This window comes from Clytia hemisphaerica, unplaced genomic scaffold (genome assembly GCF_902728285.1).
Source record: "Clytia hemisphaerica strain Z4C2 unplaced genomic scaffold, Clytia hemisphaerica genome assembly, whole genome shotgun sequence".
Classification (NCBI taxonomy): Eukaryota; Metazoa; Cnidaria; class Hydrozoa; order Leptothecata; family Clytiidae; genus Clytia; species Clytia hemisphaerica.
In genome coordinates this window covers 1,408,993-1,436,980 of record NW_027103974.1, presented here as the reverse complement: position 1 = coordinate 1,436,980, position 27,988 = coordinate 1,408,993, and the positions used below count along the sequence as shown (strand labels likewise).

Genomic DNA, 27,988 nt, shown 5'->3' with positions numbered 1-27,988 from the left:
TCACAACTGAGATTACCCGCGCTTAAACCACATGTCAGCAAGCAGCGAGGAATTCCAAGCAGCGAGGAGGGAAAATTTGAATTTTTTTTTGTCTGTTTTGTGTACAAACCAAAATATTTTCTTGTTGGAAATATATAGTTTTTGGGACATCAAAGTACCCGAAAACAAGAAGAAATCGACCAATCTTGAATCGAAGAACTCGTCATTGAAAGTCAAGACATTAATTTCAACAAGAAAAGTAAGTAAATTTTTAAAACATGAGGTACCTCAGGTAGGGGACCCCACCAGGCACTGTACATGGGTACAGGGACGTGCCATTGATCAGAGGGTCCCTTTGTTAGGCTCTGAAGGTATCTGAAAGAGTCCCAAATCTACTAATTTTCAAGATGTGTCTCTCCAGATGTAACAAATAGATAAAATCGATTATCTGTTAAAAAAATTTGAGTGTACAATTAAGTTCGATCAATGGGTTGCAGTTTGATCAGTTTGATAACCCAATTTTGTTCAACAAGTTTGTGCCGTTGTTCCGCCACCGTATACAATAAGCTTCTTTTCAAAGTCAAATTCTGAATTTTAATCGAGAAACTACTTCCGATACAGTAACACAGTCTGGGAAATCCTCTCAATTGCACGCTTATGTTCCGAGGCCATAAGCGCGCAACACGGTTATCAAAATGGCAGAATTTTTAAGCGTGTAATTACACGCTTATCGAAATTGTTCTGAAACGGGCGGTAAGCGTTAGGCAAAATTGACGGGTGACAGCTTTTGCGGTAAGCGTGTAATTGCACGCTTTAAAATTTCCTATATTTTTGACACGTAATTCCTAAAGCTCTGTTGAATTTCAAAAGCCTAGGGCAGTTTTACTCAAAATTTATCGTAGAAGAAGATTCCGTAAAAATGGATTGCCCGTTAAACCATGCCTTCGCCCGAATTAGAGAATTCTGAACCCTTTGAAATCCCTAAGCAATTTCAACCGGGGCGGGAGCGGGCGTAAATTATAACCATGCAATTACGCGCTTACGCCCTCGGATAACATAAGCGTGCAATTGAGAGGATTTCCCAGACTGTAACAGATTACACACTAAACAAATATCTGGGTACAATTGACAATAAACCTTAAGTCTGGGAACTGTTGAAATGGCTATCGCGTGCCACGATAAAGTTTTTGTAAGTGAGGGAAGATAATGAGGATTTAATATCATCAAACTAAGGCAAGGGATATTAATGAACCGGTTAACTGTCAACCGCCTGCATGTCTTTAAAAGATACTGCTCAAAAAAGTTCATTATTTTTGAAAAGCTCATTATTTCCTTCTTTTTCCATGCAAAATATTTAAAACCCCCAAAAGATAACACCTTCGCTACACAAAACCATGTTTTCCGTACACTTCAAGTGAAAAACATAGTTCCAATCACATCCACAAAAAAATGAGGAGGGTGTTTTTGAAAGTTGTGGGCAGGATACAAGGGTGTTACAAGGGTGTTTTACATGCTTTTCAATAAGATCCGCGCCTGTTTTAGAAATTTGCAAACTGGTCAAACTAATCAAACTCCTATTGCTTCAAAAATTTTGAGTGTTAGATTAGATTCGATTAATTTTTTTATTCAAACTTTAATCGTCCTATGGAGTTCGTCCATTACTTTGATTGTTCAATTGGTTTGACAAGTTTGATTGATTGGGTCTGGATTAAGATCGATAGCTAATTGTGATTAAATATCAATTAAAAATGATAATTAATAGCTTAGGCCACAATTACGAATAACTTGTGTTGGCGTCGACCGACTGATAATTTTTCTTAATTTACCGATCATTTTGAGTAGGGAAGTCACAAAATTGTCAGAATTTTATCCAATTCACTTCATCTTCTTCATTTCACATCTTTATTTCAATTTTAAACGCCCAAGAATTCAATTTCAAAATATGATAAAGATAACATCCAACCCTTTCCTATAGGTTTGCGAGAACGTGTTGTTATCTCCCTAGTCATAAAAACAGAGATATTACATTTCAAAAAAGGAGGAGCCGTATGTGAAATCCAAGGACCGCGTTGACAGTCTGTCTACATAAAATCAGAAAACAGTGGGCCAATTATTTTCAATTTCCGATATATTTGATTTTTGCCTGACTCATAGTTTGAAAATCCGTTTTTCATAATTTTTTTTCACCAACCAACAGCGACCAACCGAGTGACTCATTTTATTTGCCTAAAAACGAGGGGAACACAAGTTATTTGTGATTGTGGCCTATCACAATTTTTCTTAGCACTCAATTAAATGAGTATTATAGCACTCAATTAAATGAGTATTATGGCACTCAATTTTAAATAAGCATATAGATTTTTAATCGATAATATCTATCCCAGTGTAAATTATCAATAATGTTGATATAATCAACAGCAGCACTCAATTAAATAAGCATATAGATTTTTAATGATCAATAATGTTGATATAATCAACAGCTGCCTTGCCCCTTTTAATTTCTAATTGGATAATATCAATGAAGTCTGTCGGCAATCAAAATTGTCGGAAGTTTGAGATTTTTAAATTTGAGTTGGGGAGAAATCAAATCTATCTGAGATTGAATATAAACGGAGTGCTGTTTCGCCATGTTTATGTAGATGGTCCACGACAGCAGTCATTGAATGTCACTAGGTTGGCAATAAAACACTAGCTGTATGCGCAGCCTCGAACCTAGCGTGTCCCAATTCAGTCAATCACTATATTTTAAAAGAAATCTAGATTATATCGTTCTCATTTATGGAAGAATGCCTGAAAATAAATTGATCTGAAATTGAAAAAAAGTTAACCTTGCATTGCAATTTTCAACCACAATTAAAGAAATGGCTAAGAAAAATTTTATAAAGTGTAAAAGAAAGCTAAAATTTAAAATGTATGGGAAGAAGGTTGATTTTAACCCGTCCAGCTCCAAACTTCCTTTATAGAAAGTCTTATCTCCTTGGTAACAAGAAATTAGTCTAGTTGTAGAAAATCTGCCTCCAGTGTGAAAAGATGATGGTTCAACACTATGAAAGCAAGGTTTTGTATAGCTTTGTTAGATTTTGAAAAATGTTTATAAAATGTTGTAAATACACACAATTAAGCGTATTAATATATAGATTCCCGCAAACTCATAGGGAAGGGTTGGATATTATCTCTGTTATATTTTGAAATTGAATTCTTGTGCACTCAAAATTGAAATAAAGATGTGAAATGAAGAAGATGAAGTGAAGGGTGGAATTAGATCAAATTCTGACAATTTTGCGACTTTTCAACTAACTCAAAAGATTCAGGAAAGTAAGAAAAAGTGTCAGTTGATTAGCAAAGGGTGTAAATCCATTATCAATTGATGGATTGTTTAATGATTAATTTGGATAATCAATGGACTGATAGGGGCCATTTAAAAAGTATGTATGCGCTGAGGGGGAGGAGGTATCACTAAAAGCATACGTGGGGAAGGGGAGTGGGAGGTTGGGTAGAAATGTAGATACCCTTTGACATTTTTAATAGAACAAAAATTCAGCCAAAGATTTGTTAGATGTTGTGATTTTTTTCATTAACAAAGACAAAAACAAGTCAAACTTGTCTTGATTTCTCCTATAACTCGTAAATTACCTGTTATGGATCCTTTAATCTTACCTGAAATTGTTTCTGATGTTTCTTACATATGCTAAAGGGGGGGGGGTGGTTAATGCCAAAGCATGCAAATGGGTACTAAGGGGGATGAGGTGGTAAATTTTGCACCAATTTTAAGTGTACGTACTGAGTGGTCCCATAGGTTATCAAGCCTATTCCAAAATCTTGAGTATCCATTTAAAAATCGATAATCATTAAAATATATAAAATTGAAAAATGCATAATCTATAGGATTTTAATGGCTAGGTCACAAGATCCATTTTAGGCACAATGTTTGCTTGAAAATACCAACCACCAAAAACTAATGGATTTTTTCTTATAAAGAAAAATAAATCTTTCAAAATTCTTTCCAAAGTAGATGTGCCCTTTTTTGCCACCAACGGACGCTGCCCTAGCTTTCTGAAATATGACCTAATAAAGACAGATGGTAAAGTGGCTGCTCAGGGATATGTTATAGCAGGGCTGGATAACGCACATTTAAAAAAGCCTTGTTCTATCTCTGTGCCTGACATTAAAATTTTATATGAAATTTAACTTTTTTAATTACAAACTCGTGAAATATGGATTTCCTCTTAGCCAATGATTCTGCTGCTGCATTTATCGTTCACGATTAAAAACTTTTAATTATCAAGAGGGTCTGTAAAACATTGGTGAATGACAATTTAAAAAAATGAAAAACATTGTTTTCATTAGTAAAGTTATAAGAAGTTTCTTCTCTAAGTACTTTTTCATTTGAAATACCGCCCTACACCGCAGGGTGCCTCACTTTCTAACGGATTTTTTCAGATAGCAAGTCGGTATGTCTGATTATGGAAAAAATTTCAAGTCAATTGAAACAATTATTTGTCAAAATATTTACATCCAAAATTTTTAAAGAGAAATCGTGAAAGCTTCTCAAATTCATAACACACGCTGATAAAAATAGATTTCATTTACAAGGAAGCTTTTGGGGTATCTTCTACAAATATTATTTTGATGAAAAGCGGGAACATCATAGCAAAATATGTGCAAACGTACTGCATGAATACTTTGTCTGCTTCATTTTTCTTATAAAAACAGAACACTCAAGGGGACAGAGATGGATTTCTATTATCAACAGTTTACAATAGAGAAGACAAAGAAGCAATCCGCTAAGGAATTCTCGTCCTTCATCCAGCTCCGCTATAACATATCCCTGGGCTGCTGAAGCAATTTTTTCTATACATTTTCTTTTGACTGTGAAAATCGGATTTCCTTATTTTGGGAAATTCCCTTTGATCATTTTATTTTCGAATATTTTATGGCTTCAGAAACCTTAAATCAGCCATTTCACAGTTACAAATAAAAAGTTCAATCGTTTAAGGGCTGTTCGACTGTTTAAGTGGTAATTAACTTATTGTGTTTTGTTTCATTGTGAACTTTTTCATTTTGGATAGGTATTTAACCATAAGCTCATAATATCTTGACAAAACTTTATACTTTTTTTGGCGCACCTGGTATATATTTCTGTAACAAGTTGAGAAAATTCCATGCTCCCAGCAATCATCAAATGTAAATAAAAATTAAACACAAACCTCTCTTATCTACAAAGGCTAAAAATTGAAAAAAATCGATTTGATAAAAAGTTAAAAAATTACATGATAAGCAATATTTTCAGGCTTGGCTGTGAAAACGGTTACCACAGGCAAAAATTTAACAAATCTAGAATAAAATAGATGAAAAATGGAGCCGCAAGCAAAAAATTTTTTATTGAGATGAAAATTTCAATTTTTCATACTACCATTATATCTGGAGTTTTTTCTCATTCCTTTTTTAATATTTATTATTTCTAATTAAAACTCTTTCAAAAGTTTTTTGCATTCGTTATTTAGCTGACAGCTAATTTGAAAAAGACTTTGGTTCGTTTGAAAAATTGCATTATTTTTGTAAACTTCCCATTTTTATGGTTTTCGATACAGACTTCACTAACAATAACAATATGGCTTTCAGAAATTCTATGAAATAAAGTGCTCCTCTAGAAAAATGACTTATATAATTATTACTTTTGCTTTAATTTGTTAGGATTGGGATGCTATCAAGTTAAATGGAGCTGCATAGTCCTTTCACCGATGAATACTTTAATGCAACAGATTACACTCCAGTCCCAGTCCATTATGAAAATCTTGTGGATCTCTATGAAACATATCAAGACGAAAGAGTTGATCTTTTCTCACAAAATGACAATTTAGAAGCAGAGTCATTCTTAGATCGTTATCATGATAACACTGGAAATGTTGATGAAAACTGTGACAATAACTCGTGTAGCTCTCCACTGAAGCTTCCCAGTCCAGTCAAGTTTACAACACTCAAATCACCTTTTACAAAGGATAAACAATTCAATGTAGAATCCATTTTATCCAAACCGAAGGTACTCAACCCATCTGCTAATATACAGGATGTACAGATATCTACAACGTCAATTAATTCAAATGCAGTTTTACCAAATCCTTCATTGCTTGCACCAACAAAACGCCAACTTATTGAGAAAACCACAAATAAACACAAGGCACAAAAGAAAGGGCCAAAGTTTGAAACAAATACCAAAGCATCTTCAAACTTAAAGAAGAAAGAGAAAACCAACTGTAAAAACAGGACTCCAATGAAATTTGAAACGAGAACTATCCCACAAACAAAGTATTATTTACCATACACTTATCACCAACCAGTAGATTATGTCGCTTCAAAGTTATGCTATATTCCAGGTGTGCAATCTAATTTGTATTCTCATCTGTCACTATCATATGATAAGCACTTTACTGGGAAGCTCGAGACACGGAAAACAAGAAATGTTGAAATTTTACCAAGATATAATTACTCGCATTATCAAAATTCATTGCAGCATTACCATAAACCGAATATTAACAGTAGATCACCAGCACAAACTAGTAGAAGCTACTCCTGTAACAGTATTCAGCCGGAAAATTACAGTAAAAGAATGTATACCGAGCATTGGGTTAATACCTACCAATCAATTACTTCCCAAACTTTTATCGAAAATAGATATGGAGTTTCTACAAAGACTAGCAGATCTGAACGTCTACCATCACATACTGTTGCTTCTATAATGAATGAACAACGATCTCCTGTTTCATGCTATAATGTCCCAAAACTGTCCCATCATCCAGCTCAATCATATATTAGCAAACCCGCAACAATCGACACCTCGCCAGTTAAAACGAATCAGACAAATTTACTTCCTTTTCCATATGATAGACAAAATGACTGTTTTCCTGTAGTAACTAATACGAGCTTATCAAATAAACAACAACCAGATCTGACCCAGTCAAGTGAAGTTACAGTATCGAATACATCTACTATTACATCACCTGAAACAAATCTTGTGGCTGACAAGTCCCAAACTGAAAATCCTAAATTGCCACCTTTGATTGAATCAAACCAAATTACTTCACCCTTACATTACAGTGAGGAATTCAATGCATTTGATGTCGAAATGTCCACGCTTTTTGATACAGAATTTGATAAAAATCAATACCCCAATAGTACTCAGGAAATTGAAGTTATAAAGAAACGACTTATCAGTGAGTTAGATAAATCTCAAAGAAGTACCCCAAGCAAGCATAAACTAACGGAAACTGAAACAACATCGAAAGTAAAGAGAGATTATTCAAAAGCACGTCCAAGTTACCTGAAAGAAGGACATAACAAAGGAATGCTAGGATTGAAGAAACCAACACATTTATTTTACGATGACAAGTTCACACATGAAGACAATTGCGATCAAAGTGACCCCGATTTCGGTAAGCTTTATACTTTTACTAAATATTTTCAAATTGAATTTAATAATACCATATACCGATTTTGATTCTATTTTATTTATTTACTTGTTGAATAAAAAAATTTTATTTTATCTTTAAAATGACAGTATATTTTTTATTACAAATACTTCAGCTTGATCCAAAGAATAATTTAATCAATTGAACCAAACGGAATTTTTCCAAGCACTTTTCTATATTAGGCTAAACATGGCTGAAAAGGGATTTTCTACATACTGTCTGGAAGGAAATACGTATTATTGCCGTTTTTATCGATTAAAAATGTTCATCAAAACAATATGGAAACTAATCTCAGTTTAAATGTTATTTTAAGCCAATTTAATCGCTGAATCTTTGACCAAAAACCTCTAAAAAGTAAAATACTTGAGACAAACAATCAAAAAACTTTCGTTTAAAATGAAACTTGAGACTAATTAATCTCCTGTTTAGAGACATCAAGATTTTAAGGGACCGTTACACTCTATCCTCATCATTTCTTTACTCGAAAACTGTTATTAACAATTAATTTAGATGATTGTATTGATGTACGTCACCAAATCATGCGTGAAAACACATCATCCAAGCACAACATGAAGATGCGAAAGAGGGCTATACAGAAAGTGAACCAATCTTTTATCTCTCCTTTCGATTTGGTATCTGATCCTGAAAGTCCAAAGAAAGTCAAAACCAAACGAAGAAAAAAGAACCTTAAAAAAGAAAGTAAGCAAAAGTTGAATCGTGAATCAAATGACCGAATTGAAGAATCTAATGATAAAATAACAAAAACAGTTTCAGAGGAAAGAGCACTACAGACGATTAGACAACTTTTTCTTATCAGAGAACCATTGCCAATCAGAGAACCACCGTCGATCAGAGAACCATCGGCGATCAGAGAACCACCGTCGTTCAGAGAACCACCGTCGTTCAGAGAACCATCGGCGATCAGAGAACCATCGGCGATCAGAGAACCACCGTCGATCAGAGAATCACCGTCGTTCAGAGAACCATCGGCGATCAGAGAACCACCGTCAATCAGAGAACCACCACTGATCAAAGAACCATTGTCGATCAGAGAATCATCAGTGATCAGAGAACCATCGTCGACTAGAGAACCATTGTCGATCAGAGATACATCGTCAATCAAAGAACCATCGCCGATCAAAGAACCATCGTCAATAAAAGAACCATCGTCAGTCAGAGAACCATCGTTGATCAAAGAACCATCGTTGACCAGAGAACCATCGTCGATCAGAGAACCATCGTCGATCAGAGAACCATTACCGATCAGAGAACCATCGTCGATCATAGAACTACCGCCGATCAGAGAGCCATCGTCATTTAGAGAACCACCACCGATTAGAGAATCATCAGTGATCAGAGAACCATCGTCGATTAAAGAACCATTGTCGATCAGAGATACATCGTCAATCAAAGAACCATCGTCAATCAGAAAACCATCGTCAATCAGAGAACCATCGTTGATCAAAGAACCATCGTTGACCAGAGAACCATTGTCGATCAGAGAACCATCGTCGATCAGAGGACCATCGCCGATCAGAGAACCATTGGTGATCAGAGAACCATCGTCGATTATAGAACCATCATTGACCAGAGAACCATCGTCGATCAGAGAACCATCGCCGATCAGAGAGTCATCGTCATTCAGGGGACCATCACCGATCAGAGAACCATCATCGATTAGAGAACCGTTACTGATCACAGGACCATCGCCGATCAGAGAACGATCGTCATTCAGAGAACTATCGTCAATCAAAGAACCATCGCCAAGTGGAGAACCATCGTTAATCAAAGAACCATTACCGATCAGAGAACCATCGTCAATCAGAGAACCATCGTCGATCAAAGAATCTTTTCCAACGGAGATGAATACTGCAGCTAAGTGCTTTGCTTCTTATATCAGCAAAAAACAAAATATTCTTACAAATTTTACCAGTGAAGCATTCTCTATTGTAAAAGGAATACTTGACAGTATTATCGTACAAGTCGAAGAAGCAGTTGATCCTTTGATTCTTTTAAAAGGAAAGAGATATGAATATTCAAATCTCAAACAATCAAAAGGTTGCAAAAAAGGTTCAAGCAAAATGGCCAACAAAGAAAATACACACAGGAAATCAGAAGCAGTCGAGAAAAAAGTTCCAAAGAAAAGAGGAAGACCTAGGAAACTTAAGCCTGACGACAGTCAACTTGAACCAAATTCGGCTAATCCTACTCTTCCCTCAGCAACTTCAACTGTCAAAACTGTAGAAAGGAAACGAAAATACACGAAACAATCAACACAAAATCCATACTCTATCAAGAAATATCCTAAATGTCCACATGGTCGACCAAAACCGTCGCGGAAAATCACATTTGATGTTGCTGGAGTGTCAACATCTGTAATGATCTCTGAAAACCTTGATATTAGACATTGGAATTCTAGGATTGTGGATTTTTACGAAATCGTTGACTTTCCACCATTGAATATTGAAGACACATCAAAGATTTAGCAAGATGAACCTGGTAAGAATATTATCTTTTTTATCTTTTAAAAATCCCTAAACAGTGCTCTGCAGTTTTAAAGGGAATTTTAGTAAAATTAGTATCAAAAGTAATTAATTTTGAGATTGAATATTTCTGAAAATAATCTTTTGCTTTCTCTGTCGCGTTTTCAGTAACTTTAGGGGCGTATTGGATGTAAATTCCTTCGAAAAATTGCCTATTTTAATCAAATATTATGATAATTTTGGAATACTAAAGATGTTTATGAAAAAATGGATCAAGATAGTGAGGTCTGTTAGGACAAAAATACTTCGGATGGCGATAAAAGTATGAAATTTGGCACAGAAGATTCCTAGAAGGTCTAAAACCTTTTTTTCTAATTTTCAAAATCTGATTGTACTATCTTATTTGCTCAACTTATTCCAAAATTAAGAGTCTTAGGTTTTTCCTGGAAAGGTTTATGATGACGTCATCAACAAACTTTTGAAACTCATAACTTTTGATACTTTGATACTTTTTTTCAAGGCATGTTTTATACCTCAATTTTCATCAGAATTTCATGATCTTTCTGCTGATACCATAAGATTTTAAATATTAAAAAAAATTAATTCTTTACCCACCCATCTCATAGCAGGTGCCAAATTTCATACTTTATCACCATCTGAAGTATTCTTACGTTTTAATGTGCTAATTTTAATGAAGTTATCAACTAATTTCCAGTTTCCTTTTCGACACAATTTTCTATGAGCCATAAGAAATTTCAGCGAACGTAAAATGATTGCCTCGTTTTCTCGTGGTTATGTTGTGCATAATTATAGCTATTAAAAATAACCAAAAGTACAATGTGGAGAGACGTAAAGTAAATAAAATCATTAAAATCGATGTATGATATTTGCGAAAAAAGTATTTGTGTCAAACTTAACTTCACGTTCCATATAGAACCTTTCAAGCCATTAAACAACTTTGTATCTGTCCAAATTTCAAGATCTAAGATGAAGAAATTTGTTTGATTCTGCTAATCAAGTAGAAAAAGATCGATCATCGTTAATTTTTGTTTCAATCCACATCCAGTTGGTGTCCCTCCATTATCTCATTATCCGGGGGGGGGGGGGGGGGGGCACTCATAATGTCCATCCTATGGAATGTGCTGCCCTTAAGGGTAAGTTTATCGAGATCATCAAAATGCACTGAATTGCAAGTCTGACAGTAAAAATTTGATGTACCTTTATAATTTTGACTCGCACCTATTTTGATTTGTTTTGCACATTTTGTCGTCATCTTAGGCTCATTTTCAGGTATCTTTTCAGCAAAATAAGGTACAAAATATTTTTATCTTTCATTTTAGATCTGCTTTTTCTCAATATTGCTAACTGTAAATAATAAGTGGTAGATCGATTCATAAAAGGAAATAAAGATAAGAACCACAAAAATTGAGATTTCCAACTTTGCATCATTCTAGCTCATTACGTCAAATTTGACTCTCTAATGTATATCCAGCAATATCTTGACAATCCCATCGAAAAATACTCTCAACTTGGTAAAAAAGTCCAATATATATTGCTGATTCGATTCACATAAATATCCAATCCCATATCGAAAGGTAATGATATGTTATTTCCAAAAGAAATGTGACTTTTTTTAAGACACTCTAGCTGAATTTTGTTAGTCTACACAATAGACAGCTCCAGCCTTTAGGCCTTACTCTAATATTTTTTTTCGGGTCTCTATTAATTTGAAAGCTCAGTAAGACAAAAAAAAACTGTTTAAAGAGTGCTCAGATTTATATCCTTGTTGCAGTATAAGGCATTTTTGCAGTAGTTGTGTTTCCCTTCAATGATCCCCGTAAGTTAACATTAAAAAATGGGAGCATCGAAATCAAAACAAGTAGCAAAAGTCTTTTTTTATCTACTTTTTGTCTGTGTAATAAACGTTCAAAGTGTGTGTTTTTCTCAGATTTGATTTAAAAAGCCGTCTTGAAAAGATACTTCTTGGTGTGGTAGTAAATTAGAGCCAAATTAGAGACATTTTATATCCTTTTGCCTGGAATTGAGAACATTTTTGCCTAGTTTTTGAGTATTTCCAAAAGACTATGTTTTTTTCTTGTCACAACTTTGTCTACCATTTTTCTTTCTTTTGTTTCTGAGATTTAATGACGTAATTAGGTCGGTCGGCTCGTTTAGCCAATTGTATTTTGCTCAAAATAATAATGTTGTTTTATTTAAACGAGACAATCGCCATTACGATGTTTAAAACGCATGCGTAAACATTACATTTCTATACAACAACCATTCTGATAGTGTAAAGAAGGCCCTCGATTGAATGTGAAATTTAAGTTACAGATAAAAAATACTCATTCCATTTAGTCACTGAGTATAAGGTATGTATCAGGCTTATGCTACTATCGAACTTTTCATCGACTTTTCGAACTTTTGGTTGGGTGGTTGGGAAACATTTTAAAACAACAATTGAAAAACCTGCCCAAAATATTTAATCCACATGATATTACATTATTCCCTATTAAAGAATTTTAGTGGAAGCGTAAACAACAAAGACTGCTTCATTTGGAAATTTTGTTTTTCGCAATGAGCTGTACTTTCTATCTAAAGCGTTAAATATTTATTTTTTTGGTTGTCTATTAATTTGAAAGCTCAGTAAGACAAAAAAAATACTGTTTAAGGAGTGCTCAGATTTATATCCTCGTTGCAGTATAAGGCAATTTTGTGGTAGTTGTTTCCCTTCAATGATCATCGTAAGTTAACATTAAAAAATGGGAGCATCGAAATCAAAACAAGTAGCAAAAGTCTTTTTTTATCTACTTTTTGTCAGTGTAATAAACGTTCAAAGTGTGTGTTTTTCTCAGATTTGATTTAAAAAGCCGTCTTGAAAAGATACTTCTTGGTGTGGTAGTAAATTAGAGCCAAATTAGAGACATTTATATCCTTTTGCCTGGAATTGAGAACATTTTTGCCTAGTTTTTGAGTATTTCCAAAAGACTATGTTTTTTTTCTTGTCACAACTTTGTCTACCATTTGTTTTTTGTGAGATTTAATGACGTAATTAGGTCGGTCGGCTCGTTTAGCCAATTGTATTTTGCTCAAAATAATAATGTTGTTTTATTTAAACGAGACAATCGCCATTACGATGTTTAAAAAACGCATGCGTAAACATTACATTTCTATACAACAACCATTCTGATAGTGTAAAGAAGGCCCTCGATTGAATGTGAAATTTAAGTTACAGATAAAAAATACTCATTCCATTTAGTCACTGAGTATAAGGTATGTATCAGGCTTATGCTACTATCGAACTTTTCATCGACTTTTCGAACTTTTGGTTGGGTGGTTGGGAAACATTTTAAAACAACAATTGAAAAACCTGCCCAAAATATTTAATCCACATGATATTACATTATTCCCTATTAAAGAATTTTAGTGGAAGCGTAAACAACAAAGACTGCTTCATTTGGAAATTTTGTTTTTCGCAATGAGCTGTACTTTCTATCTAAAGCGTTAAATATTTTTTTTTTTGGGTGTCTATTAATTTGAAAGCTCAGTAAGACAAAAAAATACTGTTTAAGGAGTGCTCAGATTTATATCCTCGTTGCAGTATAAGGCAATTTTGTGGTAGTTGTTTCCCTTCAATGATCATCGTAAGTTAACATTAAAAAATGGGAGCATCGAAATCAAAACAAGTAGCAAAAGTCTTATTTTATCTACTTTTTGTCAGTGTAATAAACGTTCAAAGTGTGTGTTTTTCTCAGATTTGATTTAAAAAGCCGTCTTGAAAAGATACTTCTTGGTGTGGTAGTAAATTAGAGCCAAATTAGAGACATTTATATCCTTTTGCCTGGAATTGAGAACATTTTTGCCTAGTTTTTGAGTATTTCCAAAAGACTATGTTTTTTTCTTGTCTCAACTTTGTCTACCATTTTTCTTTCTTTTGTTTTTGTGAGATTTAATGACGTAATTAGGTCGGTCGGTTCGTTTAGCCAATTTTATTTTGCTCAAAATAATAATGTTGTTTTATTTAAACGAGACAATCGCCATTACGATGTTTAAAACGCATGCGTAAACATTACATTTCTATACAACAACCATTCTGATAGTGTAAAGAAGGCCCTCGATTGAATGTGAAATTTAAGTTACAGATAAAAAATACTCATTCCATTTAGTCACTGAGTATAAGGTATGTATCAGGCTTATGCTACTATCGAACTTTTCATCGACTTTTCGAACTTTTGGTTGGGTGGTTGGGAAACATTTTAAAACAACAATTGAAAAACCTGCCCAAAATATTTAATCCACATGATATTACATTATTCCCTATTAAAGAATTTTAGTGGAAGCGTAAACAACAAAGACTGCTTCATTTGGAAATTTTGTTTTTCGCAATGAGCTGTACTTTCTATCTAAAGCGTTTAATATTTTTCTTTTTTGGGCGTCTATTAATTTGAAAGCTCAGTAAGACAAAAAAAATACTGTTTAAGGAGTGCTCAGATTTATATCCTTGTTGCAGTATAAGGCAATTTTGTGGTAGTTGTTTCCCTTCAATGATCATCGTAAGTTAACATTAAAAAATGGGAGCATCGAAAGTCTTATTTTATCTACTTTTTGTCAGTGTAATAAACGTTCAAAGTGTGTGTTTTTCTCAGATTTGATTTAAAAAGCCGTCTTGAAAAGATACTTCTTGGTGTGGTAGTAAATTAGAGCCAAATTAGAGACATTTATATCGTTTTGCCTGGAATTGAGAACATTATTTTGCCTAGTTTTTGAGTATTTCCAAAAGACTATGTTTTTTTTCTTGTCACAACTTTGTCTACCATTTTTCTTTCTTTTGTTTCTGAGATTTAATGACGTAATTAGGTCGGTCGGCTCGTTTAGCCAATTGTATTTTGCTCAAAATAATAATGTTGTTTTATTTAAACGAGACAATCGCCATTACGATGTTTAAAACGCATGCGTAAACATTACATTTCTATACAACAACCATTCTGATAGTGTAAAGAAGGCCCTCGATTGAATGTGAAATTTAAGTTACAGATAAAAAATACTCATTCCATTTAGTCACTGAGTATAAGGTATGTATCAGGCTTATGCTACTATCGAACTTTTCATCGACTTTTCGAACTTTTGGTTGGGTGGTTGGGAAACATGTTAAAACAACAATTGAAAAACCTGCCCAAAATGTTTAATCCACATGATATTACATTATTCCCTATTAAAGAATTTTAGTGGAAGCGTAAACAACAAAGACTGCTTCCTTTGGAAATTATGTTTTTCGCAATGAGCTGTACTTNATAGTTAGAAATTTTTTCTTACTTATCAGAAATGTTTTTGTCTTTTTAATGACCGTTCGATTATTTTTTTCGAATGTGTTGATGTTGATTTCATCAAATTAGAGAGAGAAAAACCAAGAAGAGAAAGCAAAACATAGCAAAAGACACAAATAGAGGGAGAAAAGTTTTTGTAGATATTTTTCAAGTTGACGATAAACCAGTTATCATACTTTTAACGGTACAATATTAGATAAAGGCGAGGAAAATATAGAAAACTCTAAACGAGAAAAACATATCCCCTATTTATTCGGTACCGTGCGATAACTATTACTTAGGTATTCTTTTTTTGAATAAATGAGGCTCGTTGATTAAATTTCGGTCAAGTTATTTGTAATCAAATTGTTGCGGTTATTAAAAAGGAGGCTTTTGATTAGGTCATTTTCTTTATTGCCATATTCATGGCTTTCAATGATTGATAGTGACTGCCCAGCCAGGCGGGCCAGTTGATACCGCCTGCGTATGTTGTTTGTTGTTGTTTTGCTGGTGCTCTGTTAGCATTCATTGCGAAACAGCGCACATACCACCAAGCACAAGCAAATTCTTGTACACAATTGCCACCTCCTTTTTTATCATTATCATCATCCCGTGTTGTGAACATTGCACCATCTTGATATGTCCAATCACGTCCGATATTCTCTTCATCATTGATCATTGTCCCAGAATGTAATTTGTATTTTTTTTTGTTCGTCTTCGATGTAGAATCCCTGTTCATTAAACGGCAAAGGATTAAAACTTTCTGGTGACATTTCAAACGTTAAGAATCAATCAAATACTTAGAAATAAAACGCCAGAATAAGTAAGAAGGCAAAAAGATGCATAACTATAAACCCTTGAATGTGACGGAGCCCGATTTTCAAAAAAAAAAAATTTTAGGCAATTTGGGCCAAAAAACGGCTAAAAAACAGGTTTTTTGGACTTTGTGAAATATTGGATAGTTAATTTTTTCTGATTTTTTGTATGAAAGTAGGGTACCATCATAGGTGAAAGATGGCTCAAGCAGATTTTTGCCAAAAAATTTTGTTGGCTTAAAAAACTCATGTTTATCTATACGAATCAATATTAATAAGCTTACATCAATGTTCTTAGTCAAATTACTAATTTTTTTTATGAGATAAATGTTTTTTTTCTCATAAGGGCTTTACTTTTAAAGAATATATGTGTTTAGACATAAACCTTTGGTTGCTTGGCGTGTTTTTGTAGAAAAACTGGCTAAATTCGATATTTTTTTATAAGCACATTATCAATTACTTAGGTATTAGCTTTTCTCAAGATTGCCTGTTTCATTCTTCATTATTTTTTGCACAAAAATGCGTAACTATAAACCCTCGAATGTGACGGAGCCCAATTTTCGAAAAAAAATGTTTTTGGGCAAATTTAGGCCAAAAAACGTCTAAAAAACGGGTTTTTTGCACTTTAAAAAATTGGATCATTAATTTTTTCTAATTTTTTTGAATGAAAATAGGTAAAACATGGCTCAAGCAGATTTTTGTAAAAAACGAATTTTTCAGCTCAAAAAACGCATCTTTATCTATAAGAATCACTATTAACAAGCATACATCAATGTTCTTAGCCAAATTACTCAATATTTTGATGAGATCGATGTTTTTTTTTTGCTCACAAAGTCTTTAATATGAAAGAATATTTATAGAGCATGAAATTTTGGTTTCTAAACGGTTTTTTATAAGAAAAAAACGACTAATTTTAATAGATCGTCACTATTAGTGTTCTGAATGATTGTTTAATGGTCACGCTCACGCTCACGTAGATATCAATTATATATGTGTTAAATGCATAACCAGGTAGGTCCATAAAAGTATCACTTGTTAACGAATTAGATTGCAGATATTCTTTGGATCGCCGATAAAAGCCCCTAAAGTTTACGTACGCATAATTAGACTCAAATCAAAAGAAATCCGTCACATCTCGCTAATTATGCAGATTTTTTTGAACAACAACAAAAGAAATCCATTAGCTGAAATAAACTCCCTTGAGGGCAAAGGACCTTATATACAGGGTGCCCGGGGGGGGCACTCATATGATCTGGCCTACGTCATGTGCCGCGCTTAAGGGTGGGGTTTTTCAGCATCCCAAAATGCACTGTAAGGGTGTGTTTCTGTAAGATTGCACTGCAAGGGTCGAATTTTAAAAAAACTTCAAAATAATTGTTATAAAGAAAGGTAGTAAAAACCGTTTGTTTGAAAAAGTTTCTACTGTCTGATAATTTACAGCTGATAAGAATTATTTTCTTAGTTTTTCTTTGAAACAGAAAATTTCCCAAGCTTCTTCTTTCACCCTATTCAAACTAGGCTTTTAGGGGCGGTTCAGAACTAGGGGGGGCTTTTCCTGTACCACCCCTTAACTTTTGATCTAGTGGGTCTTTTTGGATGAAATTTGGCACACAAGATCCTTGTCACGTAAGGTAACTTTTGACAAAAAATTTTTTTGATGACGTCACTCATCATGCCCAAAGTGAGCAAAAACCGAAATTTTCCATTGTTCTTATAAATAGCTGTTGTATTCTAACAAAGGCTTTAGAAAAAGAAAAAAGTTGCCTGAGTTTAAAATGCTTATTATTTATCCTAAATATTCAATAAATTACGGTTTAAACGATATATTTGACATTGAAAATAAATTTGTATTGGAAAAGTGTCAATTTTTGTGACACCTTACTGTCAGAAATGTCATCATGCTCAAGGTGTGAAAATATTAGGTGTCAAATTTTTTTTTATTTTGAAGCAAAATAAAAGTTAGGAATTTACAGAAAATTTCACTGCAAAAGCTCTATTATTTCAGGAGCTATTACCAATAGTTTGACTTCCGAACAGAAAGAGCCCCCCCCCTAGTACGAATAGGGTTCAGGCAGATTTACAGCTGAGAAAATATAGTGCACTATAAGGGTTGGGTAAATCAAGAGAAAGTGCACTGAAAGGGTACCTTTTCAGCCATATTGAACTGCACTGTAAGGGTACGATTTTGAAAAGCAGATTTTTGCGCGGCACATACCGTCGTTTCGAAATCGAGTGCCCCCCCCCCCGGGACAGGGTGTCCGGAAAAAAGTATCGAGTTCAAACATGATTCTGTATTATCTTCAGACTGGTCTTTGTTGTTTGTGCTAATATAAGCCATTATGCTCTTTTTATAAATTTCTTTTTTGATAAAAAGAGTATATGCTTACAGTTACAGAATAACAATAACATTTTATTTGTTACTAACTACAAAGGTGTTTGCCCAATGAAATATAGGTGGGCTCTAGTGTAAGCTTTACGTTTGTGCTATTTAAATTATGTGAGAATCTTAAGTTGAAATACAGCCTTTTAGAGACCATTATTGTGGTATTAAAAACTGTCCAGATTGGCAATTTATTGTTATTTAGGGTGTGCACGTGCATGTGAAATCAAAATAAAATTGATAACTTGTAGTCACTGAGTGATGGCACTTTTAAAGGGTGTGTATGTGTTCTTTGCACTATTCTTAGATAAAACTAATGAAACTAATAAAAAGAAAGAAACTTTAAAACCAGTATTTTCTTGAAGTCTGTCCCGAAAGAATTTCGTTTCTTAAGTTTTCTCTTAAAATTTGGCTTAAAATGTTTGAATTGGACCTATTGCCAGAATATCTAACCAAGATATAGCAAATTCTGAATAGATTATTGAAGTCTGTTTAGCTCCCACTCTCAGGGAAATTTAATTTGGAAATTTTTTGATCAAATCTTCTGTATTTCGTTTTCATTTTTTCAATATTTTCTTCGGATTTTTAAAAGCCTATAAAAGGCCTAAAAAGAATACTTTTTTTAACGATATCTTTTTTCACTCAAAAGCATTATTTCGAAATATAGAAAACTTCCAATTCTTTTTTAAAACAGACTTATCGTCAAAAAAATATGAGCAATCTAATGGGCCAAAGAAGGCACGGTCATATTGGATCGTAAAATTACAAGACTGCATTCAAAAAAGGGGTCTGGTAAACGAGATATCATAGCTTTTACAATTATATGGTTGGAAATGTTTTCTTTTCGCTTGCAATACACAACAACTTATTAGAAATGTTTTTGTCTTTTTAATGGCCGTTCGATTATTTTTTTCGAATGTGTTGATGTTGATTTCATCAAATTAGCGAGAGAAAAACCAAGAAGAGAAAAGCAAAACATAGAAAAAGACACAAATAGAGGGAGAAAAGTTTTTGTAGATATTTTTCAAGTTGACGATAAACCAGTTATCGTACTTTTAACGGTACAATATTAGATATAGGCGAGGAAAATATATATTTCTCTAAACGAGAAAAACATATCCCATATTGTATTCGGTACCGTGCGAAAACTATTACTTATGTTTTTTTTTGAATAAATGAGGCTCGTTGATTAAATTTCGGTCAAGTTATTTGTAATCAAATTGTTGCGGTTATTAAAAAGGAGGCTTTTGATTAGGTCATTTTCTTTATTGCCATATTCATGGCTTTCAATGATTGATAGTGACTGCCCAGCCAGGCGGGCCAGTTGATACCGCCTGCGTATGTTGTTTGTTGTTGTTTTGCTGGTGCTCTGTTAGCATTCATTGCGAAACAGCGCACATACCACCAAGCACAAGCAAATTCTTGTGCACAATTGACACCACCTTTTTTATCATTATCATCATCTTGTGTTGTGAACATTTCACCATCTTGAAATGTCCAATCACGTCCGATATCCCATTCATCATTGATCATTGTCCCAGAATGCAATTTGTATTTCTTTTGTTCGTCTTTGATGTAGAATCCCTATTCATTAAACGGGAAAAGATGGTATACTTCTTTTGATGTCAATTAGGCTCCTGGTTATACAAAGTTTCAAAGGACTGTACATAGTGTCCCGAAAAAAAATAGGTTGAACAACTGAAGTCTGATAAACTGACATTTTTGCTTGATGTAAGTAAGTATTCTACTCATAATAACCGAAGCGAAAACTTCAAATATTATACCGTATGCAATACACATTTCAACTCTTAGCGGCGAGGTTGGCTTTTGAGGGGATGGGTAACGAATTTACAAGGAAAATCTCATCTTGGCGCAAAGTATTTTAAGGCTGTCTTACAAAAAAAACAAACCAAGGAAACTCCTGCAAAAACTCTTTTCCATATGAGGCATTTCCCTGGGCCTCTGCAGTGGAGTGGAAACTAATTTAGCATTCGAATACTGTAACTTAACTATAATGGGGTCCTTTATCACTTCAATGGAAGGTTACCTTACTTTTTTTCACAAGATTGCTCCTATAAAATTGTGCTTTTTGATACCGCTGTGGAAAATAATTTTTCTCTTATATTCGTTACCAGTCTCCTCTAAGGCTTACCACGCTAATGGTTAATAAGTTTTATAATTTTACCTTTGCAATGATAAATCTTCGATCTCCGTTAAAACTTTCACCTTGAATTCGAATCAAAGTGTTATTCAACAACACACTCATTTCTCGAATGGTTTCCAAACCAATCCAAAAATCACCATTGACATCGCCAAAGCCTTCTTTGTATGATTGCCAACCTCGATTGAAATCAATGTCACCGTTTACTCGGCGTTGAATCGTTGTCCACCCTCCTCCTAAAACACACAAGCTCGCTGTATTACTAAAAGACATAAGAAAATCCTAGGAAAAGAATATTAAAGATTGCTTTTATCGGTCCCACGGTCATTTTTTTCTTTGAAGGAGCAAGGTTCCTTCTAGGAAAATTTGTGTTTTTGTTGTGACGCAATTTGGACCGCGTGAATATTGATCTGGTTTGTTTGTCTAGCTTGTCTATGTCTTTTTTGATAGCCTGTTTTTGTGTGTTTCTTTCGTTTTCACTATAAGGGCTACATACACTACACAATATTGTCAGCCAATATATCGCTGAATGCCGTCAATATATTGAAAAGGTGTCCGCTACATGGCCCTCGGCGTGCGAATCGAATTGAGGGGCCAAAAATATATGTCGCCCTCCATGGTTGGGCGACGAAGAAAATTTTCGACTTTTCACCCTTATTTCACCCCTCTAAACGGTATATATCAGATTTTTTAAAGCGAAAAAAAAATAATTTGCAAAATATTGACGGGGGGCCATGCCGCAATATATTGTCAGCTCGATTTGCAATATTCCAACAATATAGGGGGATTGTTTACAGAAAGAAAATTCCTTTTCATAAAAAAGTACCTGCTATTTACTTAGTAAATTACGGTCCGCAAACCATATTGTCAGATATTGTTCATCAATATATTGTGTATAAAATTTACTTGGAGCAGAGTCGTCTCGGACGACGCCGGAATGGCTAGTATATAGTAACCGTCGTTTAGCGATCTAATGTTCTAGTCAATGTTAAATTTCGGTTTTGAAGCCTAGGCTAATTTAGGCTGCACACATCCCCTCTGATAAGTTTTGATATAGGGGATGCGAATCAGGCTCACAAAACTGTTCCGAACTTAGCAAAAAATCTGCTAACCAAAAAAAGAGTTGAATGATAGAGAACTTTGATTGACAGTTTGTCGTCTTTTGTTATCTTGAGAGTTTTGTTTGCTAATTCAATTAATTTCGATAAACAAAAAGAAAGAGAGGAGAAAGAGAGATTTCCAGCTATATGTTCTTTTTATTTGAATCTTTATTTGATTTCTATTTACGTCATCAAATAACTCAAACAATACACATCGAGTTTTTTGAAAAATACAAGTCGCCAAAATTCTGCAAAATACATAGCTATTCGGTAATTTTCTCGGAAGCGATATCAGAGCCTGATTCGCATCCCCTATATCAAAACTAATTTGGGGATGCATGCAGCCTAAGGCTAATTTGGTAAAAGTTTGTGAGAATAACATGATGTTTTCATGACCTCAGATAAATGGAATATAACATTATTTACCAGTCATATCACAGTAGACTTCCTTTTCTTCTCCAACGGTCAGTATTTTATACACACCATCCAATGTGAAGCCTCTTTCCAACATTTCTAAACAACTTCGTGCAGTAGTAGAATAAACCATTGACCCCTCTTTTGATTCATAACTCAATTTCATGAAATCGACATTGTAAAATCGACACAACCAGCTTGTTAAACCCAACTTGAGAATTTCAAGAGTGAAGCACGCCAAATAATTGAGTTGACATTTTAACAAGCATTCAATTTCCGAGCCTTTGATAACAAATTCTTCTGATGGTATATGGGAATCATTTTTGATGGTGTAATTTTCTTTCTCTAATCGAAGATATGAGCTGTAGGACTCCCGTGCATAGATGCAGGAAGCATGCAAAGCCAAAACAACTGATAAGAAGATCAAGTTGTATTTTCCCATTTTTGATGGGGATCGCCAATTATAAAAATATTGGGATAACCTTCTCTCTTTATAGTCTCGCTATATGTTTAAAGTTTTTTTACGAATGCTCAGTGATAGGTCATTGACATAAATTATTTAAAACTATGTGATTTCTCTTTTTTGGTATTTATATCCAGTGTTACTATATTTTCGACATACTTCAAGCTGTCAACGAATGTCAATAACATCCAACAGCGTTGGTTGAACGTCCAAACAATGTTCAGATCCAGCTGGGTTATGATTTTCGCATATTTTAAATAGACAATGGTTGTCTGAAAAAGTGTCTTATTGTAAATCTTATGAAATCCGTTTTAAGAACAGCCGAGCCTCAGCAAAATCGCAGTGTAAACTGGGAGAAAAACTTAAACAACAAACGCTAGACTCATTTCTAGGCTGTGGTGTTTTGCCAGACTTGTTAGATTTTCATAACTCCACTCCCTGTAATAATTTTTTCTAGACTGTGAATAATTGATTGCAATATTTTAAGATTTTTTCTTTTTGGCTCAAAACCTGATACAGTCTATTATTACCAATAGTCAATCCACTTTGTTACATTATGGACATTTTTTCAGTAAACATAACAAACACTTTAGAATCTACAACTTATGCACAGCATATTTTGTAGATTAATGAACAATATACCCCATTACATGATTGCATACACGCTTTTTTTTATAAGAATACACTTTATAAGAATGTCCATGATGAAAATGGCCAAAAATTCAAGAATAATGCTAAGAATATCACCTTCATGGAATTTGGCTACTCAAGCTAAGAATGCCACTTTTAGAGCATTTTCAATTATAAATTGTCAAAACCCCAAGAGTAAGGCTCACTCCTTTCACAAAAATGCCGTTTTATTTATTTTTATTTTTTTATTTATTTTTATTATTTTATTTATTATTAATTGTCTTTCAGGCTCTTCCATATTTTACAATGGCTATTCGTCCTATGTAAAAATAATCATATTTAAATAAAAAGATAATTATATTCTATGAAAAAAATATGCTGTAGAAACAAAACACACAAAAAACAACAACTCAAGAATACTGACAGAGCTCACAAAATTGCAGATTGTAAAACCGTAAACTGTAGAAACAAAACACAAAACAAAACTCAAGGATACTGACAGAGCTCGTAAAATTGCAGAAAAAAAAACAAACAAAAAACAGAAAGTATAGCTTGTGGTGTTGTAGACGTATGTACTAAATGTTAAATCTAGTCTGAATTAGGATCCTAAACCTAAGAATACTGTAAAAATACTTCAGGATGATTTTCCCAAAAAAAGTTAAGAATACCCATGATGAAATGGATTCACACCATTCTTATAAAAAAAGCGTGTATTTATGACTCAAACTATTTGATAATTAAAGATTGATGTTTTTGAAGAGTCTAGGTAATGTTCTAGTTGGTGAGTTGGTGAGTTGGGGAGTTGCTAGTTTCGAGTCGGGGAGTTCGGAAAACTTTACGGCGACCGAAAATTTTCTAATTTAAACTAATGTAGCCCAAAAGTTCAAATTTCAAATTAGCCAGCACCAAACATATTATTGACTTTAAGATCATGAAAATGGTAAGGTGCTGGCTAGCAAAGCCAAAATACCTAGTACTGTTATGTCATTGTCATAATGCTGACAACATGACACGTTCTTGTAGAAATATTGACAAAATCTTTAAATACAATGATTGTCAAACAAAGTCCCCAAAAAATATTGATCATACTGCAAGTGATGCTTATTGCATAAAAGGATATAAGTTGACAGTCATCTTAGCCTCAAAAAATTCGTAGAGATAGCTTATAGAGCTAGAAAAATAATGACACTTTCTTTTGTCATTTTATCATTGGAATTGACACTTTTTAATAAAAATTTTGATCACATTATAAAATAAAATGGTTCTAAAGTCACTTTAATCAAGAATTATATATATACTCAATGTGATGCAGGAAATATAAATGGATATGAATTGACAGTAGAAAATAGCTTTCCATGCTCTCAGCGCACGTGTTAAAGGCAAGCATATTACAGGTGGTATATGTATTATACGTATTATCCGTATAATACGTATTAACCGTATATCCTGTGCCCAAGTTCAGGAGTTGCCATAAACTAGTAAACTAGTCGGTTATTGCTTATAATAAAACGTAAACACTAATTAAATATTCAGCGCGCATGAGAGAAAAGGAAAATAAATGAAATTCAGAAAAGACACGCAACCTCACATCATCGATTTTTTTTTATTTCGAGCTTGAATTTCGTGTATGGGTCTGTTTTCAACGATTAGTTTACTAGTCTAGAGTTGCCATAAAGCCATTATGGTAATAACCGGGAGGGCACATTGCTATACATTGTATCATATGTGTTATATATTACTCTCATATTACATTTACTTTCAAAATCGTACTTTTGATGTATGTTATTCTTTTTCGGTAGCCGGTAATTTTTTAACTCCCCGGCTCGAAACTAGCAACTCCCCAACTCGAAACTTGCAACTCCCTAACTCGCGACTAGAATAGTTTCCAAACTCGTTTTTGAATGAGTGCCCCCTTTCCCTGAATATTTATTTTACAGTATCTTAAATTTTTCTCCAGGCTGTGAATAATTGATTGCAATATATTAAGAATTCTTCTTTTTGGCATATTATTTTGGTGATCAATACTTCTATTAATTATTTAATAAAAAGACCTCTTACTGTCTTTTTATCTTTGATTAATAGACTTTGCCCAATACACGCTCTAAGCATTTTTTGAGCATCAAAGGTTGTCCCGAAAAAAAGTCCTGTTTTAATAAAGTCTGTCGCATAAATATGTGGACACTTTACTTTTTTGACCTTTTCACAGCACCCATTCATTCTATGTTAGAAAGTTATACACCGTTGGAAAGATAATTTTTAAGGAAAATAATCCAAAGGATAAAAGATTTTTCAAATGTCCCTTCACCCATGAAAACAATCCAAATAAAGTCCAAAAGCGGAAGAGCCGCTTTTTTGTATTTTGAACTTGGAAATAATTCCTTACTCAAACAAACTTTATAACGATTTTATGACCAGTATAATGGCCTTTTGTCTGGCGGCGAACTACTCGGGATGACAAATATGCTGCTCAAATGTTTTATTTTCTCCCACTCAAAAAAAACAGCATCGCCTCGAAAACTTTTGTCAACTTGTTGCCGTTTTTTCGTGGGACCATAGGAAGACTCTCATATCGAGATAAAATTTTAGGAAACAAACGTATTTATGAATCTAGGACAATCGCCTCACGAGACATTTAAAAGTACGGAAAGTCCATTCTCAACAAATTTTAATGAATCTTATAAAATGTCAATTTTCTACAAAATCGAGGCAAAACTTTAACCCTTCTCAGGCAAGAGAAATTGAAGCCACTTATTTCCCATCTAAAACGCATAGAACGCGCCGTAACCATGACGACGGATTGTATCTAGTGATTCCTTTGTTTTGGAGGACTACATTTTTTGAAATCTAGCGATGTATTTTTTATGTTTCTCAAATAAATTTAATTTTTAAATTTATCCTTGGTTTACGTTGATGTATGGAGCATTGAGTTTCAAGCCCGAAGGGCTAGATGCGAGACTCCTAGATGGGAAATGAAACCACTTATTTCCCATTCAGAACGCCTGCGTGTAGTTTTTAAACAAACGCCGGATTGAAACTAAAATCTATCGCTAGATTTCAAAAAATGTATGTGAAAAAGCTTGAGAATTAAAAATGATGAGTAAGCAAACGATATCACTTTTATTTAAAAACAAAACCTTTAACAGTATTTTCTCTTTTATTGTTTATATTCCTTTTTCTTTTTTCTCTTTTAGGTATTCACCAAAAGACACGACACAAGTCTTTCTGTTTTAATTTGTCAAGTTTCTTTTATTCTGAACGAGAGAGTTCAACGTTTTGTTATGTTTTTTTGCTAATACGGTAATACCTCACCCCATCTCCCCTTTCCATTCCTTTCCTTAATTTCCCGATTCCCTTCCTTTCCCCGACACTTCAACTTATTTTGAAAAAACTCCCTCTGCTTTGTCAAGCTTTCATATGTTCTTAGATGTGGTGGTATTATGTTTTCATTTTTCAAGTTTCGTTGGACCAACAAAGCATCACTGTCCCCACATAGGTTTTATCATTTTTTCTAAAGTTTTTTTATCTTACTTGTTATCATTTTCTGCAGATATTTTTCCACCGTTTTTAATTTATAGTTTAAATTTTTGAAAATGGCATTTATCTACTGCTTCTTATAAAAACATTTTCAATTATGATGACCATAGGGATGCTTCCAATAAGAGTCAATTGTTTTCGATGAAGGACTTTTCAGCCATTCGTCCCTTTCAAATAATCTATTCCAAAGCTAGATTCTTCATTTTCCCTCGACAATTTTACTTTTTACCGTATATAGGGACTATTTTAAAGGATTAGTATCTAGATTTTCACCTCCGATGTTAGCCATATAACTTGCGTTCTGAGATTTTAGTTATTTTTTCCTTATGATTTATATATTAATATTTATTTTTTTTCTTGCGAGAAAAAGCAGTCTTTATATTTTTACATATAGCTATTTCGATGAAAAACGAAAATTTTATTTAGCAAAGTTTTGTAGATTATGTTAGAGTTATTTAAAAGTTATATTCTATTGATGAGCGTATTTTTCCGAGAAGTAATATGTTTTGATGCTCCGAGGTCCTTTATTTTTCATTTTTTATTTAACCTATAATTGTTAGTCTTGAAATCATATACTATTTCAATACCAACTCAATCTTTGGTATGGTTGCAGTGCTGAAAAATAAGCTTAAGCTAATAGATGTATAGCTTTTTTGGACCTACCTTGGAGGTCCTATTAATTAACCCTCGTTCGTTCGTTCGTTCGTTCGTTCGTTCGTTCGTTCGTTCGTTCGTTCGTTCGTTCGTTCGTTCGTTCGTTCGTTCGTTCGTTCGTTCGTTCGTTCGTTCGTTCGTTCGTTCGTTCGTCCCTCCCTCCGTCCGTCCGTCTGTTACCAGCTTTTCTCAGGATTGGCTCATTAGTTTTTTCTGATTTTTGGCACAATGATGCAAAAATTCGATTTTCGGAAAAAAAAATTTCCCGGCCGAAATGCCGATTCGGAAAAAACTGGTTTTTTGGCACTTTCTCGAGATTTTATCATTAGTTTTTTCTGATTTTTTGCTCAAAGATGCGTATTAACAATGCCCAAAACATGGCCGAGTCCGATTTTTGAGAAAATTTTTTTTCCGGCCGAAAATGCGGGAAATATGCCGGAAATCGCCGTTTTTCTGGATTTTCATTGGACTTTTTCCTTATAATTGGTTGTTTTTTCATTCAAAAACATTATTAATAGCAATGCCCACCATCAAGCATGTTTCAATTTTCAATAAAATTGATTTTTGAAGCCGGAACTATTCAAAAATCGCCGGAACAACCTATTT

General features: G+C 33.8%; 3 protein-coding genes across 3 annotated transcripts in view; 2 read left to right on the top strand and 1 right to left on the bottom strand.

The window, feature by feature from the left end:
• Positions 1 to 20: 20 nt before the first annotated feature.
• LOC136810676 (uro-adherence factor A-like) lies at positions 21 to 26,943 on the top strand. The gene is made up of 4 exons (XM_067067250.1): positions 21 to 238; positions 5,674 to 7,409; positions 7,956 to 9,944; positions 26,386 to 26,943. Exons 2-3 carry the CDS (start codon positions 5,696 to 5,698, stop codon positions 9,929 to 9,931), a joined length of 3,690 nt encoding a protein of 1,229 aa, XP_066923351.1. The 5' UTR covers positions 21 to 238; positions 5,674 to 5,695; the 3' UTR covers positions 9,932 to 9,944; positions 26,386 to 26,943.
• LOC136810677 (protein inturned-like) overlaps positions 14,518 to 27,988 on the top strand; it is a 101,302-nt gene continuing 87,831 nt past the window's right edge. Inside the window, exon 1 of the mRNA XM_067067252.1 lies at positions 14,518 to 15,000. The gene's annotated coding sequence lies outside the window, so the exon portion shown is untranslated. The remainder of the gene's footprint in view (positions 15,001 to 27,988) is intronic.
• LOC136810671 (ficolin-2-like) lies at positions 18,334 to 22,765 on the bottom strand. The gene is made up of 3 exons (XM_067067244.1): positions 22,114 to 22,765; positions 20,612 to 20,823; positions 18,334 to 20,010 (listed from the first exon to the last, which is right to left on the bottom strand). Exons 1-3 carry the CDS (start codon positions 22,541 to 22,543, stop codon positions 19,678 to 19,680), a joined length of 975 nt encoding a protein of 324 aa, XP_066923345.1. The 5' UTR covers positions 22,544 to 22,765; the 3' UTR covers positions 18,334 to 19,677.

Excerpts from the sequence above, each read along its gene's own strand:
- LOC136810676 (XM_067067250.1), top strand. The coding sequence starts at position 5,696 with ATGGAGCTGCATAGTCCTTTCACCGATGAATACTTTAATGCAACAGAT. Across the intron at positions 7,410-7,955 it reads TCAAAGTGACCCCGATTTCG|ATGATTGTATTGATGTACGT; the intron begins GTAAGCTTTATA and ends CAATTAATTTAG.
- LOC136810671 (XM_067067244.1), bottom strand. The coding sequence starts at position 22,543 with ATGGGAAAATACAACTTGATCTTCTTATCAGTTGTTTTGGCTTTGCAT. Across the intron at positions 20,824-22,113 it reads AGTCTACTGTGATATGACTG|GAGGAGGGTGGACAACGATT; the intron begins GTAAATAATGTT and ends TGTGTGTTTTAG. Across the intron at positions 20,011-20,611 it reads GAAGATTTATCATTGCAAAG|GGATTCTACATCAAAGACGA; the intron begins GTAAAATTATAA and ends TTTAATGAATAG.